Source organism: Scardinius erythrophthalmus, assembly GCF_964197995.2.
Source record: "Scardinius erythrophthalmus genome assembly, chromosome: 3".
Lineage (NCBI taxonomy): Eukaryota > Metazoa > Chordata > Actinopteri > Cypriniformes > Leuciscidae > Scardinius > Scardinius erythrophthalmus.
Window position 1 is genome coordinate 17,671,388 of NC_138223.1, and position 25,874 is coordinate 17,697,261.

The 25,874-nt window shown below is 37.9% G+C and overlaps 2 protein-coding genes across 2 annotated transcripts in view; one reads left to right on the top strand and one right to left on the bottom strand.

Moving 5' to 3' along the window:
- The window catches only part of adgrl3.1 (adhesion G protein-coupled receptor L3.1), a 121,538-nt gene extending 103,310 nt beyond the window's left edge, over nucleotides 1–18,228 (bottom strand). Inside the window, exon 1 of the mRNA XM_081361732.1 lies at nucleotides 17,822–18,228. The gene's annotated coding sequence lies outside the window, so the exon portion shown is untranslated. The remainder of the gene's footprint in view (nucleotides 1–17,821) is intronic.
- Nucleotides 390–25,874, top strand: part of LOC308687851 (multiple PDZ domain protein) — a gene marked incomplete at both ends in the record, with an annotated part of 76,377 nt that continues 50,892 nt past the window's right edge. Inside the window, 5 exon segments of the mRNA XM_081360679.1 lie at nucleotides 390–440; nucleotides 19,965–20,017; nucleotides 21,488–21,527; nucleotides 21,529–21,541; nucleotides 21,723–21,892. Of these exon segments, the coding sequence (XP_081216805.1) occupies nucleotides 390–440; nucleotides 19,965–20,017; nucleotides 21,488–21,527; nucleotides 21,529–21,541; nucleotides 21,723–21,892 (327 nt within the window).

A 25,874-nucleotide genomic window follows, 5' to 3' on the forward strand; every position in this document is an offset into this window, starting at 1 on the left:
TGTACTTCTAAACACTCCAAATATATAATAAAAAAGTGCATTTAGCATGATATGTCCCCTTTAAGAGTATTTAATTTGTATCCATAGGCCTACTCTGTGTAGCTGGTCCGCCATCTACTGGCTAAAAAAAAATATTGGCCCGCGGCCAAAGTTACTTGCCGACCCCTGGCCTACAGTGATGCGCGGGTTGATCCGAAATGAGCGGGTGCCTGCGGTCACCCGCGGTTACGAGTCATCCAAAAATATTTTTGATGATATTCGGGTCGCGGTCGGCCGGGTCGTTTGAAATAAAGATGCCAATTAAACCTTTGTAATTTATATATTACTAGACACTATTTTCAATGAAATACATAGGTCTACACTTTATTGGCTGCATAACTGTCGCGAAGATGACGCACGAGCTCAGTCTGCAGGTAGAGATGGAGGCGGCAAGAGAAAAGGTGAAGACTGGGGAGTGGAAGCTGTGGGAGTGTGGGAGACATTTGCCGAAATAATGAAAGATGATGACCAAAGTGCTGGTTTTGTCATGTGTACTTCTTGCAATGCTATTTACACATTTGATAGCCACAAAACTGGCACGACCAACCAGGCACGGCGCCAGGATTTCAGTTTTGGATAAGCCAGACCAATTGTGGGTGGGCCTGGGCCTTAAATTAAAAACGTTAAATAAAAAAATAAAAAACGTTATCCAATAACTGCTTAACTTAATAAAAAAATATTGACTAATATAGCTGTTATTATCTGTGCGTGCGTATACATAATATAGATTTTAATAGCTTGATGCTCTTTAAATATTTTGTTGCATTGTTAAAAGTTTCGGTGCATAGGATGGACCTATCCGCGATCACTCTCCATGGTTCTGACCAAAGAAGAGCGCTTTGGAATCTCCATTACGCATCATACCTGGGCTGCATTTTCCGAAAATATTGTCTATTAGCGCGCTACGAAGACTCTTAAGGTATAACTTAACTAAAGGTATACTACCACTAATGTATAGGCTATCATTGCTAGGCGTCTTCAGGGCTATCATCATCCACTCGCGAGGCAGAGCTGTGCTGAGAGGCAGAGGCGCTGGCGCCCTCCTAGCAACGGCGCTGTTTTTGGTAAAACATGATTTTGACGACGTTTTGTTTTATTGAAAACTCTTTTTAAAAGATTTTCGTTTTGTATAAATTGTATCTTAATTTTGATCAATGTTTTATCAATCAATTGTCTACTTTTAAACGAAAATATTCAAACCAAAATAAATAGGCTACTCTCTGATTATGTAATCCAAATGAAATGTGCATTTCTCTCTAGCGTTCATGGCGAGTCCGAATTGTCAACTTCATCTTTGCAGCGACACAGAAAACACCAGTTTATTACTAAACAATTAAATGTCTCCTTGCTAATTTAGACACATTCATAATCATTACTTTAACCGGTTCTTTGTGGCAAGCTTTATGCGTGCGGTCATAACGCTTATTATCCATAGGCTATATAGCCTATTTAAGTAGGCTAATTAAATTAATATAAAGGGGCGATTTGTCCACGAATGGCTTAAATGAACAACTACTAGTCGACTAGAAAAAAAATTATTAGTTGGAGGCAGCCCTTATTCCACATATTTTCGAACCAGCAGGCCATTCTGGGTTGAGCGAGCGACCCTGCGGAATGAGTGAGCGGAGCGGAACAGGTTCAGCTCTCCGCTCACGAGCTCGGAACAAACCCGAACCTCACTGTCTGCTGAACTTGCACAGAAACATCAAAATAGACATAGCCAGCTTTTTAAAATTGTTGTTAAAACTAAACATTTAGACTATTTACAAATTATGAGCTTATTGACGATTTTTTATAATTCTTGACAAAATTAGAATAGCCTAGGCTATATTCTTTTTTTTCCCCAACGACGCAACGAAGAGCATTTAGCCTACTACTTTTAAAAAATGCGGGTCGGGTACAATATTTTCTTTTTCTTTTTTTTGCCGTCCCGTCCGAGTTGCGGGCGGGTTAGTTTAAAACGTCGGTCGGGTGCGGGTTGTTTATACATTGACCCGCGCATCACTGATAGGCATAGCATCACTGCTGGTGGGAGGGGCCCCGTCGCCTTCTTTGCGGGGGGGGGGCCTCAGAGATGTGCGGTACGCCACTGCTGCTGCGGTATTAGAAAATTGTTTCGTCTATCGTCACGAAATCCATAACATTTTGTCGGCACCGCCTGGAGATCATACGATCCGATTTTGATGAAAATCGGACAAATGGTCTAGGAGAATTTCGAAAAAGGACGTATTAAAAGGAAATAAAGATGGCGGACAGGAAGTTTGGCTGACTATGGCAAAATTGTTATCTATGCTTTCGGCATAACCCAAGAAATATATTACGTCCAGTGTCATTACAATAGGCACATTTATTCAAAAGTTATTTGTATTTTTGAAAATGTTGTTGTTTGGAAACTTTTTTACCACAGGGTGGCGCTGCCCCGAAACTTTTTGAGTACCTTCAAGGCATGGTGCCGATGACTCATACCGAGTTTGTAACAATACGCTAATGCGTTCATAAAGTATAACATTTTGTATCACAATACTGTATTGAAGTCAATGGCAATTTCATGTTTTGTTTAATTATAGCGCCACCAAATGATGCAGTTCCACCGATTTTTTTATGTCTCCTCAGAGTGAGCCCATTCATGTGTGTGTCAAATTTGGTGAAAATTTCTCATTTTGTTTTGGAGTTATATACATGTATATGTATAAACATAAAAAATTACTCACACCTGACTTTGTTTGCATTTTCTTGCCAATTACTATTAATATTTTGACTATTAATATTTTGGGCATTAGCATTTAGCCAACGACCTATGTTTCCAAACTTCTGTCGGTGGTTTCGTCTTAATCAGTCTAACGGTTTCGAAGATATTGGCAACAGTTTTTTAAGCGCTAAACCACAACGCTACTCAAACCGTAAGGCAAAACAGCATGTTTGGTATCGTTGGAATCGGCAAAGATTCAGGAATCTAAGGAGATGACTCCCATGAAAATAAGTCAACCACACCCATAGTTATAAGCATTTAAAATTTTAATTTTACCACAAGGTGGCGCTGGTTCGAAACTTCTCAGGGTTCTTCAGGGCATCGTACTGATGGCCCATACCGAGTTTCGCAACGATACATTCATGCGCTCATAAAATACAGGATTTTATGAAACATTTTTATGAAACTGAAACATTGTTGCCACCTTGTGGACAAACGAATTAGTGCAAAAAAAAACTATGCTGATGACGAAATTTGTCATGCACACTGAATGCATACCGTAACATACCCATAAAAAGCTAATTTTGGGCTTAAAGTCGCAATGAAACGGAAGGCAGATCTTTTCTTCCATATTGTGACCTACATCCAAGTGTAACGGATAATCGAAAAAGACGAAGATTTGGTTCAATCCATTGGTTGTCGATTGGATTTTTAGATGTGGGTTTGACACTTAACAACGTAGGCAGATGAATGCGAGTGTGCAGGGACACCGTTGAAGAGGATTAAAAAACTGCAATAACACGCATTTTAAAAATAGATGAATTTATAGATAAATGTATATACATTTTCAATTCATGCTCAGTTTTCAGACCCAGCCAAAGATAATACAAGTAAAACATGCCATAAAAAGAGGCAGTTGATAGGGTGAGAGAGAAAGAAAAAGAAGGAAAACATCCTTTCAGGAGTGTAAATATAACACTGCTTTGCTCTTCCTGCAAGTCGGGCTGTACAGTGTCAAAAGCTGGGCAGCATCTGTGCGCCACTCACCCTCACACATACACAGCTCAAAGACAGTTAGAGCAAAAGCAGCATCCGTGTGATGAAATATTCAATGCTGCCGCTGTTTGAGTGTGCAGATAGAGCCCAATGCTGCGCTAAATTATGCATCCAACACACACACACACACACACAATCACCAGCCTAGCACTTAACAAAGACATACTTTAAATATGAGTCGAAACCTGCAAGAAAATCTGCAATGTATAGCAGGGTGTGGTTGAACATATGGAACAAATAGCAGAGTATAAAACAGCATATGGTGCTTACAAATGGCATTATGGAGCTAGAGCTAGAGCTTTTGTTATCGAATGAGCTTTATGTTTTACATACTCCCTCTGTTCGTCTCTAATCAGGTTGTTTTTCAGTTGGTGAGCAGTTATTGTTAATAGTGTGTCGTTTCCTCCTGGAATTAAGCAAGTTCAAATGCAGCTCTACCCAAGAGCCCTGCAACTAACAGCAAATACTCTCATAGTCCCTCAGCAGGGTGTGTGTGTGTGTGTGTGTACGTTTGTGTGTTTAAGTGTGAACTTGACTTTATGTACTCCGTGTCAGAATGGATGTTTGTCTTGGAGAGCTCAAGTTCAATTCTATGGGGTTTCGCTTATCAACGGCTGAAAACCTCTGAGAGTTGGAGAAAAGATGGAGAAAAGAGAATTGCCCAAGTATGAAGTGTTAGTGCACAAGTGGATATTTAAAATGATAATACAATTAAACACATTTGTGCTTACACACTCTAAAGTCTGTCTCCACTTTTTGTGTCTCAAAGGAAAGGCAGTCGCTCTGCCTCATTGTTTTGGCGGTGTGTGTGTGTGTGTGTATTGTTTTGGGCACAAAGGCTTCTGCACCCCTGGCAGAGACGACTAATGGAACACAATAGGACTACTTTAGCATTTAGCTCAGTGGCCTGTGAAGACAGAGGTCCTGACAGCCGTGTGAGCGTGTGTGTGTGTGTACGGAGAAGCTGGAAACACCTGCCACTCTTTTAATAGTGAAAGATGCATCCTGCCTTTCGAATGCCATTTGCTCACTCTGAAACATTTACTCAGTTTCCACTGTTTGACAGCATAGCAAACAGCAAGTTATGTAATTCAAATGTCAAATGATACACGCATCAGTACCATACGCTGTAAAAATGGTAACATGCAGCTATTAACTCATTCCTAGCTGATCTAACCATTAACAAATACTCATTGTAATACTCAAGTGTAAGCTAAATATAATTAGGATTTTTCAGACATTTTAAATAATGTTTTGGACTTGAATAAAACCAGTTTATTTCAAGCGCTTTTTTATGTAACATGGTAAAAAATAAAAAGTTTGCATTATACAATTATCCCATCAATCAAATATTTTTATCCTGTTTCTATTTAAATCTGTTAACACCTGAGAATTTAATTCAATTCCTGTCAATCAAAAATATCTGGGAAGTTTGTATTGTTTTGCTGTTTTATAAAAAAAAACATCCCCTATGCAAGTTTAATGTGCAGCGAAAACTCTGAGAAAAATTACTTGTAGGTTGGTTTCCCCAAAGGGTGTAAACACTGCAGCTCTGAGACCTTTTCAAAACACTGCTTTGTTTGAGCGGTACAACATATCAATTATTGGTACAAACAACAGCATGAGTTTAGGGCAAGACTACTAGTTTTAATGAGCAAAAAACAGGCTCCTCTTTTGAAATCACTTTCCGAGCCCTCCAATATAGACCAACAGACTGCAAGCTTGCGTTCAGATCTGCTTCCATCCAATCAACAACCGTTGTATTGAAGAAAAAGTCCCCACCCTACATTGCTTTTTCGAAAATCCACTTCACTTGGATGTACACAATACGGAAGAAAATATCTGTCTCTACTTTCTTTACATCACAACTCCAACTGATGATAACCCGTGCTAGTAGGGAGCAGACAACACTGCGTCAGGACCCTGTGAATCAAAACGCAGCTCTTGTCTTTGTTAAAAATTGTCAGACTTCCAAAAAAGTCTATTGACTTGTGCATTCTGCTCCATTTTGCACACTGTCCAACTGTTTTTAAACGCAGGAATGCATCTTATATAAATACCCCCTAAGAAACGCATTAGATCTGGGTCAGCTGAAACTTCCTAAGGGCTTCCTAGTCATTCAGGCAACAGACCAGTCAATTGTGAAAATATGTAGTTTTAGCAGAGCACTAATTGCAGAGCCATTCTCCCTTGAGCGGTCCAGTGTGAAGTGTCTAGCTCAAGGGCACTGCGCTAATAGAGCAGGTCTGCGATCTCTCTAACTTTCCTTTCCTGTGTCACTAATTCCCAGGATTGAACCTCCAATCTTTTGTTACCAGCTCTGATCTTTAACTATTATCCCTCCACCACCCCAAAGGGAGGAAACGTGGAAACATGAAAGCCTGCGGGTCATGTCATTGTAAAACACTGCGCTGAACGTGGGCGGATGCTGATTCAAGGTTTTTTTTAGAGCACTTCACATAACCGCACAACTACCTTCCCGGTCACTTAGGAAGACATCCATTTGTTGCTCGTTCAATAGTCTTTAGAGCCAACTCGGTTATTATATACACACAGACATCTGAAGAGCAATTCGGCTTTATAACAATCCACCGAGCTTTTGTTTAATGGCATCTTTCAGTGTGTAATGGGTTTAAAATTCGGGCGTCTGTGCGCATGTGTTCAGAAGACAGTGATGAATAAGACTCCACTTCTCGAATGCCGTTCTTACAAAAAATACTGTTTCGCATAAACATAGTCTTTCTGCTCATAGCGTTATCACTCATTATACATTTTTTCTTTTTCTGTCACTCATCCTGTCCATTATTTATATATTTCTTTCCTTAAAGCTCAAGCTGGCAGCATGAAAAAACGAGTGTGTGTGAGTGTGTGCATCTTATATGCACGCATGTAGACTGTACCATCCGTGACAGGAAGCACAGGGAAAGGGGGCAGGAGAGATCATCATTATCATGCTCCACCATTACAAGGTGAATTGCATCGCTGCCACCCAAACATCCCTTACACCCAGTTTCTGATATTCAAGACCTCGTTCTGACAAAATAACACGGAATATGTCCTATTCCCATCCATCTATCCTCTCACAGCTCTCTCTCTCTCAATGGGTGGTCATATTTCTTGCTCTGTTTCTAACTCTCTATTTCCCTCTGTAATTGGATGTATTACGGGACTGGAGGCAATGAGCATCATGGACATGGCTCAATGCGCAAAGAAGAGAGAGAGAGAGAGAGAGAGAGAGAGAGAGAGAGAGAGAGAGAGAGAGAGAGAGAGAGAGAGAGAGAGAGAGAGAGAGAGAGAGAGAGAGAGAGAGAGAGAGAGAGAGAGAGAGAGAGAGAGAGAGCGAGAGAGAGAGAGAGAGAACAAAATGCTACAGCAGCTTCAGGCAATAACAAGAAGAGATTGCGGATGAGAAAAACTGTGCTTTGTCCGAGAAGAGAGGAGAGGAGAGGAGAGGAGAGAAAAGGAGAGGAGGAACGACAGCCGTGAGAGCGAGACATAATATAGAGATGAAGACAAGCACTACAGGATCATAAGGGGAGAAAATTATTGCGTCTCTTTTTGGATCCAAAATGGACACCGTTGGAAAAAAGCACTTGATCTGGGAATCTGCTATTTGGAAACTGTTCTTTAGGAGCTTTGCAATAATCCCAACAGAATGAGCTCTACATATCAACCTGAGTTACTTGCCACAGAGAGACTAAACCTGAGCCAGACTTAAATAAATCAGGCTGAACTATGTCAGCCACAGAATATAAGTTAATGTTACTTGTCGTGTGTCCGTGTGTGTTCATGATATACGCTACAGCGGTGCATCCAGTTCCCTCATGCGTAAAATTAAAGAGTCATATCCTGGAAAGAGCATAAACGTGACACACATTCATACACGCACACACCCATGACATGGCAGAACTAATGGGGGTGTTGGTCCATTGGTAACCAGTCAGCTGTGTGTAACCGCGACGATAAGGCCAAGACACCTCGGTTTCACTGCTTCATTATGTCACACATAATACCTGACCTTCAATGCGCTGCACATTGTCCAAGTGTGCCACTCACGTACTGAAAAGTGGAGCCAAAACATTTTGATCGCCCCCTGGTGGCTGGCTTCTAATAAGTTTGTTTTTTTGATGCTATAAAAACGGGGTGTGACGTCCCAGCAAGCAATAGTCATCATTTCACCATCTAGGTTAACTATAGACCCGATATAGTCCGGCTATGAGTAACCCACTTCTAGCCAAAATAATCCTGAATTTGGTTACATGTTTGTACCAAAATAACTAGAGATGTATGATATTCCATTATGTAAGCAAAGTCAACAGTGATTAGAAGGTGTTTGGTTTCATTTCTTTGACATGTTCTATGCGTAGCCTGTGCGTCTTTTCTTGGGCTATTTTTAGACATCTATTCAATTTTCACAGACAGCCCAAATTTGGCCTTGTTTAAGCTTAGACGTCAGGGCTGTGTTTGGATGGCTATTAGACATCTTTTAAATGTAAAATTGCTTACTGGGGTCATGACTGACAGCTGTGTTTGCGATTGAACGGCTCCGAACGACGTAATCAGCAACGACCGTGTTTGGAATATTTTGGTAGGGCTGCATGTTTAATCAAAATTAAACAGAAATCGGGAGTTGGCTTAGTGCGATTATGAAATATGTATATTTTTTAATTTTTAATTTAATTTTTATTTTTTTATTAAATAAATATATGTTAGTGAAGAGCATCTCTGTGATCAGTAGTAATGTTCATAAACCTGTTGTCCAACATAAAGACAACATTTAATTAATAACATGGTTTTACTCCAAAACCTGTTTGAAATAGCTTCCTTTTGTGAGCTGATGCGACTTTTTATCATAGAATGAGGCAGACAATATATTATTTTATAGTTGTCTATACAGTGATAAAGTCTATGTCAATTAGCATTGCATTATAAATATACTCATTATTATAAAATTACCCCGAGAAGGCTAGAAGAACTCAAATACAACATATATCGCGGCAGTCGTGTGTTTATTGCCTTCATGTTTAATCAGTCAAAGCATTTCAAAGCGTAAAAAAAAATATTTCTAATATAAAAAGTATTTTTCAGGTTCTCCAAAAATGTCTATTTAATATCATGTTTTAATAATTACTAAGTATTACTACTTGTTACTTGATAGTTACATTGTATGTGACCCTGGACCACAAAACCAGTTTATACATCAACTGAATAAGCTTTCCATTGGTATATGGTTAGGATAGGACAATATTTGGCCGAGATACAACTATTTGAAAATCTGGAATCTGAGGGTGCAAAAAAATCTAAACATTGAGAAAATCGCCTTTAAAGTTGTCCATTTATGTTCACGATTGTGCTGCATTCACTCACAAAAATAAATGTTATATATATTTACGGTAGGACATTTACAAAATCTCTTCATGGAACATGATCTTTCCTTAATATCCTAATGATTTTTGGCATTTGGTTTTGCGATCCAGGGTCACATATGGCATTTTTATACTAATGAAATGTACATTTTTGCAACTTTGAACTGACGTAAACAAAGAACACTTCTGGACGCCAAATTCCTTAATATGCAGGTTAACAGGCTAAAAATGGTATAAAAGTTTTTCAAAACCATATGAAATGAACATTATTACAAAAATACATTTCCATGTGTGTTTTAGCTAGGTTAAAAAATATATTTTCTTCATCATGGACACACTTATACAAATCAAACTTGACCTTTTTAACAGGAGATCACATAAATACAGGTTTTGATGGCAGACCCTCACTAGTGTATTTGACCAACAAAAATGGAATCTCAGTTCCCACAAGCAATATAACACAGCACTATAAATGTGAGTGATGACGATGAACTCTTAATGGAGGCCAAAAACAACATATCATAGGGGGGAACAGGGGCACACACACTGGAAGAGCATATTTCTCATTCACTGGTTTAATGGCTAATTAGGCAAAAAGCTGGATGAGGATGAATCTCTCAGCCCAGTAGATTCCTCTTTTCCATTTCTCTGTGGCTCAATAAAACAATGTAATGGACACTCTCTCACTCTCTCTTTTTTTTTTCCTGTATGTATAAAACTATGCAGGAGGCTTTATCCATGTGGGGAATATTCCAGTAGAGCAGCAGTTATTTAAGATTCAAACACAAGGATAACAGATGGCTACCAGAAAGAGGAAAAAAAAACATAGAGAGCATGAGAGAGAGAGAGAGACAAAGAGAGAGAGAAGGAATATGGCAGACAAGAGTTGGTACCTCCCAGTAAGCTGGCCTCTAAGGACAGCCAAATCCAGTGCTTAGTGATGTTTAAATTAACAACAGCAGTTTATATACCACCCACTGTCACTCACCAGGCTCACATCAATGCAAAAGTTCACATGCCCTCTTTTTAAATGCGTCTGTGATTCTAATCATATTGTAAGTGCTCAAATAGAGATTTTGAAAAGAGCATTTGACCGCTTGAAAATGGTTCTGCCGACATGAAATTCACCCTATCTATTTTGTAAATGCATGTAATAGATTTTATTCTGAATGATTAGTGTATATGTTTCATTTTCTACATTTTGTTTGACCCGGTAATTTTATTCAAAAGTACTTCACAATATAATAAGAAAAGATCTGTCACTAGTTCAGTTACTTTAAGATAATTTAAGGCTTTAAGATAATTCCAAAAAATTTACATTTCATTTGTAGGAATGGGATCCAAAAACCTCACTTTTTTTGGTTGTTCCCAACTCATACAACTTTTTTCCCATAGAACACAAAAGAAGAAATTGCGGACAATTTTAACACGGTTTTTACAATGAAATGTGAATGGAGACAGGAGCTGAGCTCTAAAGAACGATAAGGATCTCATTTCAGTGGAGCACATCTTATTTGCGTAGTCAAACCTGGTACATTGTGGCATTTTACATTATTAACGTCAAGTTTTCATATGCTGTATTTGAATATACACAATGGTCACCCTGCTCCCCCGTTTACTCTAATTGTATGGAAAAGAGCGTTTGTCACAATATCTCCTTTAGTTTTCAAAGAAAGCAGACATTAAGTAAATAGATGGAAATTTTATGTGCAATTCAACGTAAATCCTAAATTTAGGCCTAAATATTTTTAAAGAAAGAAAGAAAAATTGTGCAGGATTGGAATGACATGAGGGTAATAAATGATGACAGAGTTTTCCTTTTTGGGTGCACTATCCCTTTAAATTGTCGCCACACTATAAGGTAAATCCCCACAGGGAGCAGATGCCTGGCTTAAATTGTTTAGCAGTGAATGAACAATAAATGTTTAGAGAGAAAAAAATACCCCACACCAATCAAGACCGCACTGGACAAAAAGCACCCATTGCTAAGCTAAACACTTTGAGCTATTTTTTCACTCTTGAAATAGCTCACATTGTCCAAAAACTGAAATAGGAAACAACTGGAGGTTAAAGTTTCCTGTGCCATTCATTACTTATCAAGGGAAAAAATCCTGCCATTGACTTCAACAATGAATGGTGCCAACACAGCCAGGAGGAGCAATCGATCCAAGGAGCAATCAAACTTCAGGGTGATCATCAATCAATCACAGAGCTGCTTTATCTCAGAGGCTGCTTTACTCTCTCTGAACCTGTCACTACAGCAGACCTGAGGGCAGTCTGAGAGACCGCTAGACATAAGGATTTAACATTAATGTCATGCTGATCTACACTTGGAAGGAGACTTGCATGTAAAACAGTTGTAGAAATGCTTGGTACTTTTGATTTATAACACCATTATCTTATCTTTGGCTGTGGGTTCGATGGATGCACAAACTGATAAAACACTTACCTAATGTTTAACTGGGCAAAAATGCTTAAATGCACTAAGATATAATTGCATTCAAATCTATATCTCTACTTGCGTTGCCTGCAAAACGGCATAACCATGGTCTCTTAAGCTGTGGGCAAGGGCATAATGCATGAGTCATTTCTCACAACGGTTTCACTGTGCAAAACGACAACGCATTAAAGGAAGCATGATGATAATGAACAAACTTTACAAAGCAAATTTTCCATTCATGCAAATCTATGCCACAGCAATCTAACTTCCCACAGGTGTGTCTCTCTACTACATCTCTATGGCCTCTACAGCCTGTTCAGTCTTTACCAGAGTCAAATAAATTGCTTATATTAGTTGGAATGAGTGTTTGATTAAGTCACAATAAGAGCAAACTGGTCAGTATTTGTTCAATATACAGACAAATGGTCAATGATTCATGCAATGCAGACAGAACATGGGGTTCTAAAAATGCATATTTTAATATATATTTTATTTGTAATATGAATTGACAGGGCTATGTTTGTCTTGTCATGCTATGGTTCATGGGATTCATGGGACGGTTAGAAACATCATGGTGAGAAAGCTGTGTTTGATGACATCATCATCACTATTTTTGTTCTAACTTTTGCTTGAAGCACTTGACATCACACACTGTGACTCATAGCATGCTATGAACATGTAAGCATGGGCTTACACACACACATAAGGATGTGCAAAACAGCATATTTTCAAAACCGACTAGTTGGTGGGTTGTCTGAACGACAAGGCAGTTTTTAAAAAAAACGCTGTATAATTAGGGTCTACCAGACTCAGAACCAATACATTTCTCTGGCGTTCACACAGGATGTCTCGAAAAACATTTTCAACGTGTTTTTAAATGAGACATAGCATCTTGCAAACAGACAGATTTTTCTTTTTAGTGAATCATAAACGGTACCAGTGTCCGACCTGCGAACAAATGACTCTAATGAGTTGGTACTTTTTAGTCATTTTAACATTGAGAAATCAGCACATTTATTGACTGCTTGTTCATATGACAAAGTATGCACATTAATAAAGAGTTTTATCAGTAGTATTTTATAAAAATAAATTAATTAAATGTGACCACACTTTTTTTGTTGGATTAGTATTGTAGATTAATACATTGTGATTAATGAATTTGAAATATTTATTCCATGAATAAACCATAATCACTGAGAAGAAATAAAACCGTTAGATTTCCGAAAACCTACTATTAGTCGATTAGTGAGCTTGATTATTTTTTTATTCCCTTAAAGGAACACTCCACAGTTTTTTGAAATAGGGCTTATTCACTTTCTTTCCTACATTTAGATAGGTGGGCAAATGCATTTTTGTCTCAGTGCATGCATTGTTTTAGTTTGACAGGGTCGGCGCTAGCTTAGCTTAGCATAATGAATGGAATCCTTTGTTGCCAGCTAGCATGTCCTGAGTAAAAGTGATATAAAAATTTTAAAAAACCCACCGAATTACTTCTTGTGGCCTGCGTATTCACAACAATCCTTTGTTGCCAGCTAGCATGTCCTGAATATCCGTGATATCTCTGCGCCCAAGTAGCAGTGCTTCGCCTGTGCTTCCCCCTAATATAGTCCCAAGTCAATATCTGCATAGGAAATCGCCTAGTGTTAATCTGCATCACTATTTGTACTTGTTGTGAATACGCATACCACAAGAAGTAATTAGGTGGGTTTTTTTTTTTTTATATCACTTTTACTCAGGACATGCTAGCTGGCAACAAAGGATTCCATTCATTATGCTAAGCATAGCTAGCGCCGACGCTGTCAAACTAAAACAATGCATGCACTGAGACAAAAATGCATTTGCCCACCTATCTAAATGTAGGAAAGAAGATGAATAAGCCCTATTTCAAAAAACGGTGGAGTGTTCCTTTAAAAATTCCTTAAAACACTTAGGGCCAGATTTCCTAACAGCTTGCGCCATAGCAAACCCTCTTTTTGCATTACTGTCAGGATTTACAAAAAAAAAAATCCTGAAAAGCACAAATTGGCGCTGAAGGACAGGGTTATTTTTGCAGCTGACCTCATTGGATATGCATTTGTAGGAGTTTCCCTTTCAGACAAATACAAATTTATGAAAGGATAATATTTCAATAAATCATGGTGATTTTTTTAAGTTTGCGCTAGTCAATTTACTGGTATTTGCGCCATTATTTAGCGCCCAGAAAAAGCATGTCTTAAACCAGATGCTACTTTGCACTGCTCTTGGTAGATTGCGTTGGTCATTATGGAAATGATCCGGCTGCGTCTGTGTTCTTTAACTTCACACGCAGAACTTTCTACTCCCATTTGCGGTTTTGTTTTTTTGGAATTGCGCTCTCACGCTAATTTGCCATGTTTAGTAAGTCTGGCCCTTAAAATACAAAAAGAATACTCAAATTAAGTCATCCCCTTTAAAACAATGCAAAAAAGTGATATAAAAGATGAACTAGTCAGCCTCAGTAGTCGGTTGCTAGTCATTCTTAACAAATTTTTCATCTTTTTATACTTTTCCTCTTTTCTAGCGCACTTGTGACACTACACCGCAAAAATTTTCTCAAACACTCAAGCCCACTAAAAACCTTTTAACCTCGTAAATGGATGAAAATAAAAGCATAAAAACACTTACACACACGGGATAATTGCTCTCAATTTCCTGTTGGGACTGAAATAATCAAAGTCCTTCTGAAGATCATTCCAAATCCCACCGTCATTGTTTGGTGACCTCCTTATTCAATCACTATAACACACACACAATTCCCACTTTAAAAGATGGCCTGTACACACTCAGCAGCTCTCAGTTCCTGCCCTGAGTGTGTATAAAAATGGATGAATTTGTAAGTGAGAGAGAGAGAGAGAGAGAGAGAGAGAGAGAGAGAGAGAGAGAGAGAGAGAGAGAGAAATAGATCGAGATGAGAAAGCTGTATTATCCATGCGAATCACTATTTTAATTTGAAGGACATTCAAAGAATGAAAAGAGGAGCACTCCCTAGACCACGACTATGCACTCAGTGCTTTGAGCAGCTGCTACACATCCAATCAAACATTGTTCTATAGCATTATGATGAGTTGCATTTAATACATTTATATTCAAATGGTTGTGAATGATTGCGTACATGGACTCTCATTCAGGGATCTATGACATCAGGATGCAGCCACAAAACACTGCTTGTGTATTGAGCAATCAAGCCCATAACACAAAGCGAGAGGCATCCTGCACGCTGTGCTTGTCGCTCTTTGATGATGAAAGCATCTGTCGGAGCTTGTGTCCCACAGGCCTCTGTTTGATAATGAGTGAGTGTTGCAAATTACACTTTGACCCATGCTGTGACATTCAAAACATATACCAACAAACACAAACCCATCCAGTTTTATCGATGTTTTAAAAGGATAGTTCACCCAAAAAAAGACAATTCTGTCATTATTTACTCACTCTTATGTTTTCCAAGTTCCAACCCCATTTGACTTTCTTTCTCTAAAGAATGTTAGTAAGCAAACGTTTTTGGTCACCATTGACTTCCATTATATTTATATATATATATATATAATTCATACATGTATATATATATGTATAAATCATTTCTCAAAATATCTTCTTTTAAGTTCCACAGAAGAAAGAAGGTCATTCAGATGTGGAAAGAGGGTCAGTGAATTATTTTTGTGTGAACTTTCCCTTTAAGAACGTTTTTCCTTCGTTGCAAAAACATGAACAGAATGTTACGAACGCACCATATACACATTATTTAATCTAATAGTCTGGCTCTGCTTAGCTGACCAAGGGTTGGGCGGTGGTTTTGCTGAAATCTATTTGAAAACAATCATTAATTTTTGCAATTCTATTTGGTTATGTTAGTGGCGCAGAAATGACACAGTGGAAATACAAAACACCCCCATCAAGGCAAACAGAGCAAACCACCCAGCTCCACCCTGCGTGTGAACTCTTTACAAAATTCAGCACAACACCCACTGACAAAACAACAGAGGGAGCATCTTAATGGAAAACAGAAACTCACACGAATCTAAAATTGCCCCATTTATTGCCGAAGAAACCCGCTAGCACCAACACATGGCTGTTCAAACTAAGTTTCACAAATGAACACTTTGGTGATCCTTCACTGGCATCAGCAAAAGTTTGTTAAATTGACCTGTTATCTTGCATTTAGTCATACACTAGTATCAAACATTCACACAAAAAAAATGTTGTTACATCAAAAACTATCAACTGTTTCTTGCTAGCTAAAAGCTAGCAAGTAAATTGCAAGCGTCTTCACATTATTCAACAAAATGCAGCAAAATCAAACGTAACGGGACAGTTCACCTAGAAAATGCTAATTCTGTCATTGTTTACACACTCTCATGTTGTTCCAAAACTGTTTAACTTTCGCTCCTCTGTGGAACACAAAAGGAGATGTTGTGCACAATGTAAGGGACTGACAGCCTCAGTCAGCGCTCACTTCTATTGCATCTCTTTTCCATAAAATGAAAGCGAACTGAGGCTGTCATCCAGCCTAACATCTCCTTTGGTGTCTCATCGAAGAAAGAAAGTCATACAGGTTTAAAACGACATGAGGGTAAGTAAATGATGACAGAATTTTCTTTTCTTTTTTGTCGGAACTTTCCCTTTAATGTGTCATTTTTTTAGAAATGGAAATGTTTTCAAGCGAACAAGTAGGCTTCTTTTTTTTACTTCTGTCTGCTCATAACTAATCCTCTGATGGAACACTAGAAGTTAATAATTAATAATTCTGAGTTTATGAAGTTCAGAAATTGACTCAGGGCCAGGCCTGGACTCAAACCTCTAATTTTATATCATACAACAACTATACTACACTAAAAAGATTATGCAAAATCCAACAAAACAGGTCCGATGAGTTGGTTCAGATCTTCTACAGTATATGGTGATTCGCAGGACTAAACTCAAAAATAGAGGCGACCGTGCTTTTGCTGTTGTTGGACCTCAGTTATGGAATAGTCTCCCGGCTTACATTAGAACTGTCCCAACTATATCAATTTTTAAATCTACTCTTAAAACATATTTATTCTCACTGGTATTTAATATTCCCTGATTCTCTGTTTTATGAGTTTTTATCTAGAACCGTACCCATTTTTGCAGCTGGTGATTACTGTTTAGTGTTTCTGTGTGATATCGCTGTGTTCTTTTTTTACACTGTGTGTTGTTTTAAATGTGCTATACATAAACATTGTATTGTATTGTATTGGTTGTGGTTGTGACTTCAAAAGCCTTTGATTTTGATCCGACCTGGGTGAACTTGCCTGTAAAGTAATCTGTCCATTCTTCCTGTCTCTGTCTTTTCCATTTCAAAACAGATATGAATGATGAATGTGTTGCAATCAGTAGAACACAGGGACTGATCTTTTCCTCCTAAAATGGGTCGTCCACATGAGATCAACTATCACTTAATATCTATCACTATCACTTAAAAATAAAGTCAGTTGACTCCAGTTATAATTTAAATAATCTATTTTGGCAAAAAGCAAACAATCCCTGTATGATTGGCCATATGATGATCCAGCGTGTAGGCTACTGCAATTTTCATGACATCAAGTTGACATGAATAGCAGATGTGTCTTTATTAGTGAATGAATCAAGGTCATATGATCTCTGTAGAGATCTGACGGTGTTTAGTTGCATGATCGTTGTTGATGTTTTCAAGACTGTTTATTTTGAAGATTCTTTCTTTCTTTTTTTTTTCTTTCTTTTTTTTAGATTATCTCATACCAACGCATCTCCTGTTATACACACACACGCGCATTTAGAGAAAGACAGTCCGCTGGCACCAAGTCGACGTTGATAATCTTCTTCACCTATAAATGCTGAAGGCATGCTGTGAATATGCCTTCCATATAATGTCATTTGCGGCACGCTGCCTGTTATAAACAAATTAAATTATCGTTTCGTAACGTCAAGAGCTGAGGGCAGCGACTAATACACTCAAACACGCGCGCGCGCGCACCGACGCCCATTAAAACACCACGCACGGCACACGGCAAAAAGCATCCTGTGTCCAAAGCCCCCCTCAAACACACACACACACACACACACAAACACACGACATAATTCAGCTGTACTAGGATATGGAGAGTTTGCTGAGTGAAACAACGGCATCTCACTGCCACTGCCACTCAAACGTCCATCGGTTATTGATTTATTGGCCCTTAAGAAATAACGTCACCACGTTTAAAAGCATTGACTTACCGCATCTTATAAAGCACTGGAATAATAGTCAGCTCCGGATGTGCTCAACAGCATCGGGCTGTATGATCTCAGAATGCTCCTTAATTCCCGTGACAGTGTGTCCGTGTGTGAATAAAACACGCAGATGATGTTTAGAGCTTCCGTTCCCAGATGCGCCTTTATGATGCTTGAAGCTTCCCGAAGACCCAAAGTGAGGATCAGTATCGAATATCCTTCGTCCCCCAAACCCAATGGATCTGTGGTGGACACGGGGTATTAGAGCCCAATGTTGTATCCCGATCAGTGTTTTTTTTTTTTTTTTTTTTTCTGGAATAAGAGGAAAATGCGCAGAGTGGATCCAGCGATAGAACAATCCGCGAGATCAGCGCCAGTCCATCGCTAGATCGTCCATTCGACCCGACAGCTAGGGAACGAGCGCCGAGTGAAAATGACAAGCCAATTTGGAAGCAAAGTGATGCTTGATTCAAGGATGGAGGGTGGGAGGGGGAAAAGAAAGAAAAGGAGGATAAGAGAGGGGCGGTGAATCTGGAGCTGGGATGACGGGAGGACTTGAGCACGCTCTGGTGGCCGAGAGCGCGCACAGCACAGCAGTGAAGGGTCGACCTTCCTATCACCTGCGGGGTCATTGTCATTCAGCGAAATATAGGTGCAGTGTGTGCCATTTTGAAATGTGTTTTTTAAAGTCAGTTTTAAAAGCAGGCCTATGCATTTGCGTAATAAACTACAATTTTCCGTCTAATGCTAAACTGTTGGCTAAATGTTGCGATACATCTAAAAAAAGTAACATGTTGACATTTAGCCATTGTCTTGTGCTTGTTCGAGGTCATTACACTACGTGTTTTTTGTTGTTTTTGTTGTTTTAGAAAGAAAATGTAATGAGGATAGTTGTACAAACATCCAGTTTTTAATAATCAGCCAATATGTACAAAATCTTGGTAACATTACTTGGTATCTTGATAATGTTATACTGACAACATAATATAAAGTTATTTTAAAAGACACTATACAATGATTTGTTCTTGAAGAGTTCACATCCTGAAAGGAGGATGACTATTTATGGAATTTAAATTGATCTCTTCATGATATTTTTATTTATGGAATTTTCTTTACATCATTTTAATAAGGAGGAGCTGTGATGGTAACAGCATTGATGCATAACCCAGTGACGCAACTTGAAGTCTTTTAAATAAAAGGGATATATCTATTTTGGAAACACGATGTATCTACATGGAGAGTTAAAAAGAAGAATAAAAAAGATAATAAAAATAATAATAATAGCAAACAATAATAAATGCATTGACACACACCTGACAATTTTATAGGCTGGACAGGACAAATGTGTGCCAGCCTTTCCAAATCATGTCCAACTGAATTTGCCACTAGACTCCAAATACAGAGTAGAAACACCTAAAACATTATCTGGAGAAATGGGTTGCACCCAAATAAATTTCAGGGTCTGAATATATCCTTATGTCAATTTCACTAAGTTCAATTTCAAAATTCACTAAGTTATCACAAATCTGTTTTGTTTGTTGTGTCATTATGGTGTATGGAGTGTAGACTGATGTGATTCAAAAAATAAAATAAAATAAAACCATTTTAGCATGGCTGCAACAAAATGTAAAAAAGGGAATATTGATACTTTCTGATTATTTACATTGTTATTAAAGTCAGTTCTCAGATATGTTGTGTATACGCTATATAGGCCTATAGAAGGGACACAAGGAACCTTTTTCGTGTAATGGTCGTGCAGTTGGCTCTATTTAATATTCATAATTACAATTAAACCAAGATATTAATTAATTTAAACACACTGGCATCGGTTTTAGTGAGGCCTGATATAAAATAACATATTGGCGAATTTTGTTTTGTGGACAGAGACTTATTAATGTCTCTCATGAGCAGCAGTAATGCGAGCTGATGTCTGTGTTATTTCATTAAATGAGGGAGGAGAGGCCTGGGCATCCGTTTACATTAAACTCACGAGCATCAAAGGCGCATCGCGGACATGCGCGCTGACAGTCGGTAATCACTCTCATGCAAACCCTAGGCTGTCGAAATAATGTTGGATGCCTCTAATGCGACTTTCGACATTCGAAAATGTTTAAAAGAGAACCCAGGCTTTTGATCGTCATCCGATGAGACGTCCGCGAAAGAGCTGTGGGGGGAACCTGTTGATCTGAAGGTAAATGTGCGGTGAGAAATCAGCATATTGATCTTTACGGCACAGAGAGAGAACGAAACGAATGAAGACTGATAGACAGCAAGCGATAAAACATTCAAGGAACGGCATATCGCACCTGTCAGTTACACCTGAACCATAACATGCTGATTTAACCTATTTTTAGATATCGTATGAACCCACATCTATGACATAGCCTACTCTTATAACAGACTTGTTTTAACATCGCAATTATTTATTTATGAGATATTTTTTTATATTATAATGATGGATAACAAGTAGCCTAGCATGTTGATCACCTTCCTTTTTTTGTCCTCCATGAGGTTTAAATAGCTAGTAATGCGAACACGTTTTAAACAAAACTATTTGTGTGATATATTTGTAAGGTGTAAATCTATAATAACTTGATAAACAATGAAAGGATAGCCTATGCATATGATATGATCCATCCGACGCAGACAACAATCGAACATCTGTTTCTATGGTTACCTCCTCACTCACAGATGATTTATGTTCGTTTAACTTGTAAAATAACTTTTGTGGTTACTGAAACGTAAACCTTTTTCGTTTTTCTTTTCATTTGTGCTCCCTCACTCCATAAAAACTCATAATAATTTGCACCCTGAAATTGTTAATGCTATATTGAAAATATTATACACCTTTGTGTAGCCTACACACCAATAAAAGGTTGAATGGGGGGGGGCTGAATGGATTGCAGGAGCGGGTATGGGCTATAACTTTTCTGCGACCCCATTGGAAGTTTGCTGAGGCCACCTGGTTGAGTCGAGAACTAGGCTAGGCCTACTGCTGTATTTACATATTTGTTTTCGTTACACATCTATCACTCATCAATACGCTTCACTGTGATTCGCCCGTTTAAAAATAACCCTCCTGCTTTGTTTTCCCTTAGTTATATATTGTTGTGCAACTCACCGCCCACCACCAGGCGCTTAAAGCCCTATCAGGTAGGTTGTAAGGACATCTGTCCCGGGTAATTACCGTCGTTCACAGTTTAAGTCCGTTTACAGCTGCTAAGCTTCCCCGGTAAGCGCATTACCGGAGCAGCGCAGCGCAAACACGAGCGCTCGCGCAGTACATGATGAGCGCGTGCCGACCGCGAGAACCTCCCGTAGAGGCGCGAGACTCCAACCCAGATTACATCAGCATGAATAACAGATTACAGCTGGCGTTATCAGAGCATCACCGAGATATGAAGTAAACCGTCAGTACAATTCATAAAGCCTGTCATCGCTTACAAAGACTGCCGAATTGCGTCACTCTCACTTCCTGCCAAACGTCACAGGTAAGGACTGTCAGGTGTGCATGTGCTTGCCAGTTAGTGATTAAGATGCTGCAATCCACATAAGTCCCTCTTGAGAATGAGAAAGTGACAAATCTGTTTGTTTTTGTTGATTTGTATCTTGAATATGTTCAAGAGTTTGATTGACATTGTGTCTGATGTTAATTTGCTTCTCTTTTCGCAGATGTCAGAAAGAGAGTGGTGGTAATTCAAATACTCAAATAGTTGAAAATGATGGGTATGTATGAAGTCTTAACACAATATTATTTTTAGCCATTGTGTGTGTCATTCAATCTGAGTTCATCATCTGTATGAATATTAAATGCAGCTTGTTGTACACTCTCTCGTGTGAGGTATAGAGTTGATGTCATTGCATGTGTCCATGTCATTAATATATTTCTGTGTATGTGTGTGTATAGACACACAGCGTGCTTTGCTGGCGGTGGAGCGTCTGCAGCAGAGGCTGAAGAAGAGGGGAGAACTTCCTGCTGAGGAAAAACTCAGTCTGCTCAAGAGTGTCTTACAGAGTCCTCTGTTCCATCAGATACTCATCATGCAAGAGACTGGACAACAGCATCAGCAACAACAGGTCAGAGAATATAGCATCATCATCCCAGTGCATGACAAAAATCAGGCACGCATTGTTGCAGCAGTGGGCTTCACCATCATATAGTAATTAAAAAAATTCAATAAAGTAATACATTATTATTAATCCATGTAAATACTGTAGTTCTTAAATCTGATTGGCTGATAATAGTGGCATAGTTATAACGATACAGCTAACCTCTAATGTCTCTTTCATTATCATAACTAATCCTTAGTACCCAGATGTGAAGTGCATTAAACAAAAGTATATTTTATGCTGATATTCAACTCCAGAACTATTACTTGAAATAGAATTTTACATGTAAGTCCACTTTATAAAGCATTTATGGTGTACATTTCAGCATCAGTTCAGATATTCCCTGATGCAAACAGCGCTTTGACTCACAGCTTGTCTTTCTACATCATGTCTGGCTCAGGGTCTATTCTTAATTGAAATAAAACATGATGCAAACCTGTCTTAAAGGAATATTTCGGGTTCATTACATGCCAAGCTCGATGGACACCGTTTGTGGTGTATTGTCCCTCCTTTTCTTAAAAAAAGATCCAGGTGACAGTGCTGCAAAAACAATGGAAATATGCACAGGGCCAAAATACTCGCTGTATCAATAGTACATCCAATGACAACACATAAATAATATCCATGTTTTTTCAATATTATGATTTTAGCGTGAAAACATTTTTATTACTAACCTTTTCTGAATAAGATATACTCATTACAGCTTTGTTGCAATGACAATGGAATACCATCAACCGTAAAAGCTGTAAAAATTCTGATTTTAACAGCTCTAATAATTAACGGAAGAGTCACATCAGCTAAATTTATTCAAAATTTTGCAAGCCAATAGTGCAGTGATACATGAAACATCACTCACTCAGAGGTCACTTTTTAAACTATGCAGCTTTACATTGGTCAACACACTAAATTTTCATGCTCAAAGTCTAACAAACATGAATTCGATGCAATATCCATGTGGAGAAATGTTTAGTCTTTCACGTCCTTCACATGGAATTCCAGATAGCACAGTTTCCGTTTGAGATGACTGAGTTTTTTCTGCACGGAGTGTCACTGTACAAATTTAAGCGTGACCACACCCATACTGTAAGTGATTTTATAAAATTGTTGGTTCAAATCACTTTCATCGGAAGTGCCATATTGTATTGTATTCTTTTTATAATAAAATGAGGGGCATGTTAAAATATTTTTTTTGTGGCCATCATCATTATCCCACAAATGTTGTCAATTGAGTATAACATGTATTGGATCCCTGAATATTCCTGTAAGAATAGTTGAATGCATTGACTTACTAGTTGAGCTTGTATTGGACATATTTTACTCTTCTCAGTGTGATAACCATAATGACCTAAGGGGCTGCATTTCCAGAGCATAAAGAGGTCAAAGAAACCCAGAAGATATGAGTAGGAGGTGTGTGAGGTTATTCAACGATATGTGATGAGTCTAAAAGGTGGTCTGGTTTCACAGTATGTGAATTAGGTGTGTATTTGTGTCTCTGCGTGTGTTACCGTGCAGGATAATGATGGGAAATATTCCTTTGAAAGTAGCCTGTGTTAGCCCAAGTTTTCAAAGAGCAGCTCAGGTAATTTAGCTTCTCAGAAACCATCATAAAAATAGACAGAGTAGATGTTACATTGAGATTTATTCGGTACAACTGCAATTGATTTTGTTAGAATCTTCTAGCAGGCCAAAATGAGAGGAGCGGCAGACGCCAGATGAGCGACTCCAATGAATGAAACTCTAAACTGGCTGTTTGTCATGAAAAACTGCATGTTTATGGGTGTACTAATATGCCATGAGATGTAGCTACTTCAGCAAAACTATATATCAGATAATCCTCGTGCTTATTGTGCATTGGTCAGGCCACTTGCCATGGATAATCATAAGCTTTATATTAAGTTGCTTATGAGTCATTCTTTAATCAAGCTTATCACTTCCTGTCTTGCTACATTCTTTGATGTACACACATGTGTTTGTGAACAAATGTAATGAGACTATTAAATATAAAGGAAAATAGCTGCAATCAAACAACAAATATATTTATATTTCAAACACTTATTTTAATTATCGGTTTTAATTATCATTGAGCAGAAATAAAACCAGAGTTGCCAGCTGTGCTGTTATCCTGCTGTTGTTCCATATGGTCAGCCATAAAAGACCTTTATTTTTGCAGTTAGTTTTTGCCATCTTTCTGAAATATCCATCGTCTCAAAAGATTGTATTTAGTCAAACAAACTCAAATAGTCCATGGGAAAGAAGGCAACCTAAACAGCATGTAATCATGACACAAGAACCATACCAGACAATAAAACTAGAAGAAATGAGGAGCTTAAATACACAATGATGATTAACTCAAAGACTAACAGGTGTGAATGTAAATGAGTGTCCATGGTAACTAACACAGGCAAAACTTGCCATCCATAATATTTGTCTTTTGGCTTTTTGGTTAACGAATTAATGAACTGGAACTAGAGAGTGAGTTCCTTAAAAATCGTAAAAATGTCTTTTAACAAATTATAAAATTTATACAATGTATGCAATGTATTCATTCTAAATCAAAACATAGATTTGTATATTTGGTCTAAATGCGTAGCATGTCCTTGGTAAGTGTGTCTGTCTGTGTTTGTGTATATTGTGTCTGATGTATTTAGAGAAATGATTCTTTGAAACAGCAGCAGGGACCAAACTGGGATTGTATAAGCTACTTACCTGAGCTGACCAATTAATCTGTGCTGAAAGGAGAGAGAGGCAGTTGTCAACAAGTCACAGACGTGTCTGTAATGGTGTGGACTTTCCATTGACATCTCTTTTTTTATACTGAGCTATGTATTTTCTTTTCCCTACCCCTAAACATGACCCTTGCAGAAACAAATCTGCATTTTTTATATTTTAATTAAGATTATTTACTATGTTAAACCTGACCGTGACACACCAAATAGAAAGTGACAGAAATGCCCTGCAGGCATTGTAGTCTGCAAAACTAGCTAAAAGTCTGTAACTGTGTAAACCTCCAAGAAATAACATTATTTTTTATATCAATTTTAGAGATGGCACTGGTTTGCGCACTACTAAATATTTGTGCTTTGCACCCATTAAACTTGAAACACTAATACCACTGTTTTTCATCAGCGCAGTTATAGAGGTCCTGGCTTTCACTTCCTTGATAGTGAGACCCCATCTTCTTCTTAATTGGAAAGCAACAAATGCCCCATCCAGTACACTTTGGGCGACTGATGTCATGTCTTTTCTAAGACTGGAAAAAATAAGATATTCTAAGAAGGGTAGTCTCGCCAAATTTTATAATAAGTGGCAACCATTTATGCAATTTTTCCAGGCTAACTAGGCCTAACTCTAATACGCACTCCCCCCCCCTTTTTTATATATATATATATATATATATATATATATATATATATATATATATATATATATATATATATATATATATATATATATATATATATATATATATATATATATATATATATATATATATATATATATATATATAATTTTTTTATTATTATTTATTTATTTATTGTAATAAATGTATAAATGTATTTAGTATTATTATTTATTTGTTTATCTTTTTTTATTTAAAAAAAAAAGACAATTTGAAAAAAAAGTTGTATACAAATATGTTTGTTATTGTTTTCCAAGTGCCTTTACTTTGTTTTTGTGTGCAAATCAATAAATATATGAAACAGAAACTTGAAACACTGAAATGTAACCCCATGTTTAAATTAAATGTATACGCAAACTACCGACCAGGTTGGTATAAACAGTTGGTTGGCAAACTGACTGAATTACAATAATGAGGTAACGACAGACTTCGATAATTTAGACATATGTTACAATGTTCACATTTACACTTGTTTATATTTTGGGAGAACATTATGGTAAAAACTGAGCAGTTAGCGGTTCTATGCATGAAACTGATCTAATCACTGCA